General features: G+C 35.6%; 1 protein-coding gene across 1 annotated transcript; it reads right to left on the reverse strand.

Annotated features, from left to right (window-relative positions):
* Positions 1–807: 807 nt before the first annotated feature.
* On the reverse strand, positions 808–4,919 carry LOC148040785 (uncharacterized). Its single transcript, XM_087686369.1, has 4 exons — positions 4,838–4,919; positions 4,584–4,714; positions 2,674–2,878; positions 808–1,105 (listed from the first exon to the last, which is right to left on the reverse strand). Exons 1-4 carry the CDS (start codon positions 4,917–4,919, stop codon positions 945–947), a joined length of 579 nt encoding a protein of 192 aa, XP_087542495.1. The 3' UTR covers positions 808–944.
* Between the last annotated feature and the right edge of the window lie 5,570 nt (positions 4,920–10,489).

The raw sequence follows: 10,489 nt of genomic DNA on the forward strand, positions 1-10,489 counted from the left end.
ACATTCTTTGTGCAAAGATTTGTGTGATATCCTCCTACCAATACTCATAAGTGCTCCATCTTGTAGTCTTCTTCCATATAACAAATGATCTCTCTCCACATCTACATATGTAGTCCATGCATAGACCACACTAGTAAGACTAAGAGCTTCCTAGAGAGAGATATTCAAGTAAGTTGATTATGTTAAATTTTGTGCGCTATATAAAGGTGTATATTTGCACATAAAAGAAATCGCCTTCATTTGACACCTATTCACTCAATTTAAAGTTATATAAATGCCAAATGCACACTTTAATGTTTACAACATTATCTCATATGTTGATATTCATGTTGGTCCACTTGTTGAAAAACCCATTTGAAAAGTTAGGCAAAGTATAGACAATATATTAGAATAAAAAATATCACTACAAACATACTTATAACCCAAACATTTGGAATACAAGAAGTACCACACTTATAGAAAAGCTTGCACAATAAAAAGAGTAGAAAAGGTGCCTGCAAATGACAATGTTTAAGACCTTTAGTATATGCACAAAGTATACCTTGCTTGTAAGTTTAATTACTAGGTTTATGTATCTTTGTTTTACATGATAGAGCTACTAATAGAGCAACTCGCCTTATATATTTAAGTTTTATAAAAACTATCATTTTTCTTGAAAAGCACACAATAAGTGTAGGCAACTTAGGGAAAATTTTGAATAGAGATGTTTCACTACTTGTTCAACTTGCATGTGTGCACCTTTGTTCAGGATCATAAATACTATCGTTATATTCATGCTATAATTGTGTAATTTCCATGTGTGTTTAACATTGCAAAGTCAAATGCTAATTGTGTAATCTCCATGTACTTTTGACATTGAAAAGTCAAATACTAATTGTACCAATAACATGTGAAATTAACATTTGAAAAACAAATACCTTGAAGATTTTAGGATTTCATAGATTTCATAAACTTTGCTTTATATTATTATATGGCCAATCACCACCAAAAGTGAAGGAAGGTAGAGCTTTAGGTGAAGGAGAGGTTGGTGGCCAAGGATTACTCCTGGGTGTAATCTTGTGAGGGTGATTTCTTTGTTCCTTACAAAAGGCTTGTAAAGCAATACCTGAAGTGTGAGCATGAAAATATCGATTAAAATGAAATCATAATAATGAGGAAGTTTTACAATGTAATGATATGTGTGTACATGTTTAGAGATTGAGGGACTATATGTTGGGTTAACACATCTACTAAGGTTAGCAAACTATTGAAGAGAACTCAAGAGTCTAGTTGAGCATAAATTATGTAACAAGTTTATATGTTTAATATGCACAGCATCATCTTTAAGACTACCATAATTTGTGAATGTGAAAGTGTTTTCCCATCAAACATAAAATACATGACTTCATTTGTGGAAATTGTGTTGTTTTTGGGACCATCTATAGTAGCCATTTCAACATAAGGAATGACTATGATTAGATATCACATTTTCCTTATCTTATCTTTTGACAGTAGTAAGAAAAATTTAGGAAAATTTAGAATCCATTCAAGGATCATTCAAAGACTTTGAAGAGCAGATTCTATGATATTGATCTCATGTGTGGAAATGTACAACATGAAAAATGCAAGAATGTTAGCAAATAACGTTCATGACATGGTTTTACTATTAACTATTGGTACATGGACACCAATTGTTATATTTCCATAGCCACATTTCATCTGGATCTTCCCATGAAAGTTGGGTAACTGGGTCACATTTCAAGTTGGATCTTCCCATGCAAGTTGGGTAACTAAATGTAGTTGTCTTGCAAAATGAAGCAAAATAGAAGTCTTTGTAAGGTTTGATGTGGCTAGTTTAAGTACTTTTTCTTTTTATAATACAATGAAAAGTTTGGGGACCACTTAGCACCCACCTAAGGACTAGGGGCTAGTTTAGGTAGCTTTTCTTTTGTAATAGTGTGAAAAGTTTGGGGGCCACACCTAGCATCCATCTAAGGCCTAGTAAGAGAATCTATGGCATTGTTTCACTTCTTAGCATATCCATATATGGTGTAAAAAGGAAAAATAGTACTCAAACTTTTATATCCACAAGCTACACTTCCTTCTTCTCATCCTTGCATCTTAAAGTTCTTTAGGTTCTTCATGCTATTGAAATCTGCCAATAACCCTCATTGTTGATAGTATGGCATAGGGACTTGCTAAAAGATACCATTATAAATTCTAATTATCAATAATATTGTGTAAAGACTTGCTAAGAGCTTGTCATTTGCATTGAAGATAATCTCCACATCATGACCTTAAACGCCTAGGCTAAGAAGAAGTAGAGGAAAATGCAACTTGAAGCTTCATCTTTTGATGCAATGGATAGGAAAAACATGTGCAACTTGAAGCTTTCATATTTTGATATAGTGGGTAGGAAAAGACACATGCTCATATTTCCATAATTGCACTGCCTGTTGGACCATCTCATGCATGTAAGAAAACACCACTTGGATAAGAAAATGATAGTAGAAGAGATGCAAAAATGAAAGAAGAGAGCATTCCCAAAATTAAATATTGACATTCAACCTAACCATGCAATCAACCAAATAGTTACATCCATAACTCATTTATTCCACCTCAATTAGACCATTAAAAAAATGCAACTATGATGTTTATATGTTCACTCATGATTTAACAACTCAAAAATCATACCTTCTCCTGCTGCTAGCTTTGTGAAAAGGTCAACAATGTTAGGGCAAGTGTGTTGGCATTGAGGGGAGCAAATCATGTCTTGGAGGTTCGTCTCCCCCATGAAATCAGAGGAAAGGCCCACATACATTCTATGAAGCCCACACAAGAAAAGGCATTCTGTGGTCTCAATCCATGATGCAAAATCATTCGCAATCACTTGCGATGACTGTATACAATAAAAAAGGTATTTTAGTATCACCCAGATACACTTTTTAGCATTATTGAATTTCTTTTTTGCAACCTACAATGTTTAGTATTCTACAAATATAAGCACTAGAAAATGACATTTTTAGCATTATTAAATTTGTTATTCTAACCTACAGTATTCAATATTCTACAAATACAAGCATTAGAAAAGGACCTTATGGAAAATAGAAAGGGATACATCAACCTTGTCAAGCATATAAAGACATGCCTAATTACACCATAATACAACATGTTTGATGTAAAGTGGATGAATGTAATTGATCATATAAAATGCAGAATTAAACTGAAGAGATGGATCAATAATAACAGAATCACAATGAAGATTTTAAAATTGTGTTTATTCCTTAAATATAACTTTGAGATCCTTCCTTAGATTGTGTTAGCGTTGACACTATGAAAATTTTATATAAGGTGGGCTATGACCTTTTGTAATGAATTAGCAATACAATCACAAAGAATATTTAAAAGTTCTATTTATTCCTTAAATATAAGTTTCAGATTCTCTCTTATATGTGTGAGAAATGACACTTTCATATTTTTATATAAGGTGGGCTATGACCTTTAGCAAAATAATAATTTATAATGTCTTTTTGTTGATAAATGTAATGATAATCTTGCTTATGATAAGCATTGGTGTTTCATTCTAATGCATGTTTGATAGTAAACATGATTTCATAAGATTTGATGATGATCAACTTCACTATGATTAAAATATTAATGTCATAATCAAAGTCCATAAAAAATTAATGAGATTTGACATACAGTGCATGGTAAACTTTCCAAAGAGATTAAAATTAATTCAAGAACACCCCCAAAATTTTTGGGTGTACTATCAAGAGTGTGTCTTGTGAATATTGATCAAAATGATGCATGGTGATAAAAAGACTATCCAATATGGTGATAGACAATTTACCTTTCATAGAATCATATTGATTATTTATTGTTGATGAAGACAACAAAGATTATGATGAAAGTAATTCTATGAAATATATAGTTACGATGCGAATATGAAGATTGTTCATGTTTGTAAAGAAACAAGGTGATAAGAAGCTAAATTCTTAATTAGGTAAAAAGAGTTTGTAAAGCTAAACATTTGAAGTTGTGCATAGACATAATAAAAGACACACCTATATCAAGCAAGTGTGTAAAGGAGAGGATAACACATGGATTGTAATACATATATCGTAGGTGCGATGTTTGTTTGTGTCATTTAAATAGAGAGATGTAGATAATAATCTAAAGTGAAGAGAAAGCAACAACGTTCATGAAAAACTTTTCTGTGAATGGGAAAAAATGAAGCCACCAAGTTCTGGCCAAAGCAATTGGTTTTTATGTTCAACATCTATATGGAATGTTGATTTTATAATAGAAACACTCAAAATTTACCTTTTATTTTTTAAGGGCATAATAAAATTCCAACCGATATTTTAGATTACTCGAAACCGGCAAAGATACACAAGAATGCCGCATTTTGTTAAAAGTTTCCACACACTTTGTGAAAAGTCTCTTTTGGAAAGCTATCATTCCCCAGCAAGGTAGACATTAGGGTATGTAATCAATCAAGTCTTTTCTAGAAATTTTCATTTATTTGAAATTTCTTTTTTGAAAAAAATGACAAGGCAAAAAACCACATCACATCACATTAATATGGTTTAATCAAGAACCTGGCATTGGAAGAGCTGAAGGCCTGGCTTAGTGTCATAATATTTGGTCTCAAGAAGGCATCGCGCCCCGGACGCCGACACCGCGAATGCGCACTCGTCCGCCCGCAGATCCTCGCATTCGAATCCCGCAGCTTATAAATACAATCAATATGCATGATCACAGTTCATGAATCATCCTCTACATCACATCAATCACAATGCAATCCATGAATATTTATCCCGACTGTACGAGTACGTCGTTGATCGTCACTCACCCAGATATACTGCAGTCGGATTAACGAGCACATTCAATAACAATATAATCAGGCAGCCTGGATATACTCTGAAGAGATCCATGAATAATATATAAATGCCGTATAGTTTGGACTCGATTGACTGCATATTCCGATCATATAATTTGACGCCGACAAGCGTTGCAATCGATCAGTCTCGCATGTTGATTATAAGTCTTGTCGATAATCCGGCGACGCTGTTTTAATGATGGCTGGCCTGATCAGATCTTCTGGGCTGTTTATTCAACCATGATTGATCAGAGAGACGACGGCAAATCGATAAACTCAGGTCAGGAATTGTATGCGATCATTTTGATTGCGATAAAGACTTTAATCAAGTGAAGCCGCATGGCTTGTTCTGGCGGTTGTCCCGCGGGCCATCAATTATTGCTATTACCATCATTATCGAGCGCCAATATGCAGATGGGTTTGTATCGATAAGCATCCAATTAGGTGCCCTTATTGCTATTACCATGATCATTATCGAGCGCCAATATACAGATGGGTTTTATCAATAAGCATCCAAGGTGGACACCCAACTAAGGGAATGTCTCCAAGACCTAGTATATTTTTAAAAGCTCGAATGCTACAAGATTTGAGAGAGTTCTAGAAGGTTCTAGATAATCTTTTGGAAGGTTTTTAACACTTGCATCAGTGCCTGCATTATTATTACTAATTATATCATTTCTTATATCAATGATGTCTATGCGATCAATGACGTATCATCTAGAAGCTCTCCCTTAACCTCCACAACTCTAGTATAAATAGGATTCTTGGGCTACAAGCCCTTCAATCTTGTGCAACACAAATTGTGAAGCTTCTTCAAGGCCCGCTTCGAGGTAAGTCCTCTCTAGTTTCAATCCAAGCCTTGTATCTCTAGTTTTTATCTTGCCTTGTCTTTGATCTAGTATTGTATCAATGTCTTGCATCACAAAACCTTGGGCATGGGGAAGGGGTTACTCAATGAATATACGTGTGTATCATGTAGGTTCAATATAAGAGAATTTTCAAGTGTCATTTTTACATATATTTTACTACAAGATGTAGGTTACATACCGATGTTTAAAGTGACACAAATATTCATAAAAAATTTGACTCCCATCATCGCTAAAAGCATTGGTATAGGTGTCTCTATAAATTCGTTACTAATGGCATCTCTATCTTTGTCACTCTTGCTTTTCGATGCAGATAGTGATGCTTTGCGATGCATATACCGACTGGGATAGTGACACGTACAGTAAATTAGCGATGCAAATAGTGACGGTTATAGATTAAAAAAAGTAAGTGGAAAGGCAACAAACTCGCCTACCATTCATAGCACCATGTGCTAAAAAATATTATGCAAAGCATTTATATATTGAATATACAATTGTCATCAAGACAGGCAAAAAACTACTTAAAACCATAAGATTGATAGCTCATAAAATAAGTACAAGACTGGTGATGACAACTCATAAAATTACAATATGGGACCATGGAGAGGAGAGTCCAAAACAAATATAGAAATCTATCTGTAAATATCACATAGTGTAATTCTATACAAAGAATGATAAATATATCTAAGAAATGCTACATGAAAGAGATCTACATGGATCATAGGACCAAAAAAGAAAATTATGTGCACTCGATGAATCCAAGTGCATGCTATAGCTTCTCGCCATCTAAAAGATCGTCCCAACGCAAAGAAGAGTCGAATGAACTTTGTAAAATAAACAATTAAACATTAGTCGACCATATATAATGCATTACGAAAAAATTATTGACTACAAATAAGAAAGAGGATTAACTTACTGGACCACTCCATACATACAATCTATCGATAAGTGTAGTGAGACCATGTCTCTTTGCTTATTGAAGTCTCCAAATCTATGAAATCGCGGTTTATGATGGATTGATGCAAAGAAAATATAATAGCATTATTAGAAATAAGGTTGTTAGTATAAGTGATATTCCAAATAAAAAAGTGAGAAGAACCAAAAGAAGACTTATAAAGTCCTCCAAGTAAGTCCCACCACTCTCCAAATGATACATGATCCCTACCTCTAATCATCCCCTCGTTGCCTCCTACTATGCTGCTACTGCCATTGTCTTGGAGAATCTATGGCCTCCACCTTGAGTCTTCGCCAATCCTCTATGTCCAACCACTCAAGATTTCACTACAACATATACATGCTATAACGACGTTTTCTTTATATATGAAAAATATCCCCTTCGTCGCTATTAGCATCGCTACAAAACCGTCGCTATTTGCCTCGCTATTTTCGTTGCTAATTTCATCAGTATTAGCGTCGCTAATTTCGTCGGTAAAAGCGACGCTAATATCGATGAAATTAGCGACGAAAATAGCGAGGGTTACAGAGGAATTTCCGACGCTAATACCGACGATTGCAGAAAATAATTTTTTTTTGTGCAGCGCTGCAGATGCAGCCCTGCCACAGTTAGAGCCACACAGGGCTAAGAGACAATTCCTGCTGTCAAAGAAGTTAGACAATCAATCCCAAATAATGGCAAGACTTTGCAAACAAGTACTTTCATGACATTAATTAACACAAATGTGCACTGCATTGATAAAGAAAATAACAGAACTTAAATTGAGAAGTGCTACTGCGACAAAGCAAATATGGAGTCATGCTACCACTACAACAGAAACGAGGCATAGACGCGCATGTTAGATGCGCAAAGTCGGGCGCGTCTATCATAGTGTCTATAACTGCATGTAAACGTGCATGTAAATAGACGCGAATTGTGCGTCTATATATCCGTGCAAATAGACGCTAATATAGACGCGCCAGCAGACGCATAATTATTTAACCACCTAAAATTGCAATTCACATAATTAAAAAACCGAATTTAATAATTATTTAACCACCTGAAATTGATTCTTGAGCATGCACATGTGCACATGATAAAAACCATAGAATTAAGAAATATACACATTGAATCATTGAATTAAAAAAATAGAGTTAATAATTACTCGAAGTACCATTGGCATCCTCGAAGTGAGCAAGGACACCACAATCTTGGGTATTTCTCTTTTCATCTTTACGTTGAGTTCGAAGATGTTTACCCTCACACCAAAGTGCATTGAATAATGTGCACTAGTCGTAAAAGATAAAAGATCAAACTAGACATGCTGGACCCTCACGAGGTGTTCAAATAACTAGACATGTTGGACCCTCACGAGGTGTCTGTAGCAAAATACTACTTGGGCCTTAAAACAAAGATCAGCATTACTCCTACTCTAGACTTGGATAAAAGTGCCAGTGAAGACTCGAGTGTTTTATGGCTCGAGACTCAATCTATGAATGGAAAAACATCACGTCCACATCTAGGTTCTATCCCACCCTTCAAGTTCAAAAAGGGCATGGGGTTTGGAATTCCTGGCTTTTTTAAAGGCAAGCCAAAACCATTGAATAGTTTGATGGAAGGCCCTCCCTTTTTCTATTTTGAAAATGTTGAGAACGTTTCCAATTCAGAGTGGGAGACCATCAAACGGCATTTTAATGGCATAGATCCAGAGTTCACAGACTCTAGATATTTTTCAGCATGCTTTAGGCTGAGGTGGTTATGTTTATAACCTTCCAGTAGATGGAAGAAGGTTGATCCTTCCCCCTGCTCCCATGACAATCTTTGAGGTGCTTCCGAAAACAAAGAAGTATTGGCCCCCATGGGATCCGAGAGAGAAGCTGAATTGCATAAACACACGGGGTGCCCCTAGCACTATATGTGGATTGATCAAAAAAATATTTTCTTCCCACAAAGAAAGCAAGATACCTTCTTATCTTCAACATGAGATTGTCCTGGCATGCAAAATATGGAACTTGGTTTGGGTCAGCCCAGGCCAAGCTGCCCCACTTGAACCCCATGAGATTGAGCTGGTGCTTGGATATGATCGTGACCACACTTGAGGCTGCTCTACCCTTTCAGATCGGTATGATGCATTGGGCAACTCATTTTAGGTCAATACTATTGCGTACAGTCTTTCACCAGTGAAAGAATTATATCCACAAGGTTTAACAGTTCTGTCCTTATTCTCGAGCCTTGGTGGGAAAGAAGTGGCATTGCACAAATTGGGTATAATTTTGAAGGCTGTTGTTATTGTGGAGATCAATGATAAATGTAAAAACATAATAGCCAGCTAGTGGAACAAAACCTTCCAAACAGGCCGATTTCAAATGGAGGATGATGTTAGAGATCTTACTGATGATAAGTTGGCTGAGATTGTGGATGCAATGGGAAAGATTGACCTCATAATTAGGGGAAGCCCCTGCAACAATCTCTCAGGCAACAATAGAGTAAGCAGGGTAGGTTTGGGTGGCAAAGAATCCTATCTTTTCTTTAAATTTTCCAAGATTCTGAGTAGTTTAAAACATATCATGCAAGCAAGAGGTTACCTGAATATGACCAAACCTCTTAACAGCTAGTATTTTTTTGAGTAGGGCATGATTGGATAGGGCATGATTGGATGTATATACAACATAATTACACCTGGATCATACGCTAGGACATGATATACATGTATAGGATCATACGGACATGATATACATGTATATACGACATGATATACATGTATAGGGCATATACATGCATAGGACATGATATACATTACCAACTTTACTTCTTTCTGAGTATTACAAATATATATCCAATCATTCAAAGCTAATTACATATATGTGATTTCATGCCCTATATACATCCAATCATGCCCTATACAAATGTGATTGGATAGGGCATGATGATTAGATGTATATATAAATCAAAGGTTGACTTGTGCATTTGCAATATATATATATATATATATATATATATATATATATATAGAACTGATCAATACACTCACATGTCTCATTTAATGTTGTGCACTTAACCTAGCCATGCATGCTAATTCATAGCATGAGTAGATTGATGTAAATCAATTGGCTTGTGCATATGCAAGCTATTCCAATCATATCAAGGTGCACTTATAGCTCACATATCTTTGATTGATTGATGGATAATATGCCTTTCTCTATCTCTTTCGTGTACACCTTCATTGCATTATCTTTCTCTTGCTAAAAACCATTCGTGCTTTATCCACCTATTGATACGTAAGTGGGATAATATGCAATTGTTAGTGGGATGGTCTAGTAAGTCACTACATATATATGTGCCAATTGACTTGCCAATGTGTTATCTCTTATCCTCAAGCTTTGTTATATATGTCACCACATAGGTCAATTGATTCCCTAAATGCATGCATTGATTTCTTAAATTGTTGCTGCATGTCTGTACGCGCGTGTAACAGGAATTATCTGTGCATATACACACGCTATTACACACGCTGACAAACGCGCCACGCAAGTATAGAAAAATTTAAAAAAAGTTGTGGCTTTCTTTTCAAACCTGTGCTTTCCTGCGTTTTTTGTGCGTTTTCTGTAGTCCGAGCTCGACATCACTACTCGTGTCTATCTATCACTTCATGAAGACAATGAGGCAAGGAAATAATAGTAAAAAGAGGGCAGGAGGAAAGAAGAGCCAAAGAGTAAAGAAGAAGAGCCAAACAGCAAGGAAGAGAACAAGATTAAAGCAACTTACTAAGGGAAGGGAGAAGGAGGACAAGGAGCTTGCAACCTAGCCGCCGCCACCCGTTGGAAC

This window comes from Lygodium microphyllum, chromosome 1 (assembly GCF_053477565.2).
Source record: "Lygodium microphyllum isolate KBCC chromosome 1, Lygodium_microphyllum_v1.1.10, whole genome shotgun sequence".
NCBI classification, from domain to species: domain Eukaryota; kingdom Viridiplantae; phylum Streptophyta; class Polypodiopsida; order Schizaeales; family Lygodiaceae; genus Lygodium; species Lygodium microphyllum.

Excerpts from the sequence above, each read along its gene's own strand:
- LOC148040785 (XM_087686369.1), bottom strand. The coding sequence starts at position 4,919 with ATGGATCTCTTCAGAGTATATCCAGGCTGCCTGATTATATTGTTATTG. Across the intron at positions 4,715-4,837 it reads TCCGACTGCAGTATATCTGG|CTGCGGGATTCGAATGCGAG; the intron begins GTGAGTGACGAT and ends TGTATTTATAAG. Across the intron at positions 2,879-4,583 it reads TTCAGCTCTTCCAATGCCAG|TCATCGCAAGTGATTGCGAA; the intron begins GTTCTTGATTAA and ends TATTGTATACAG.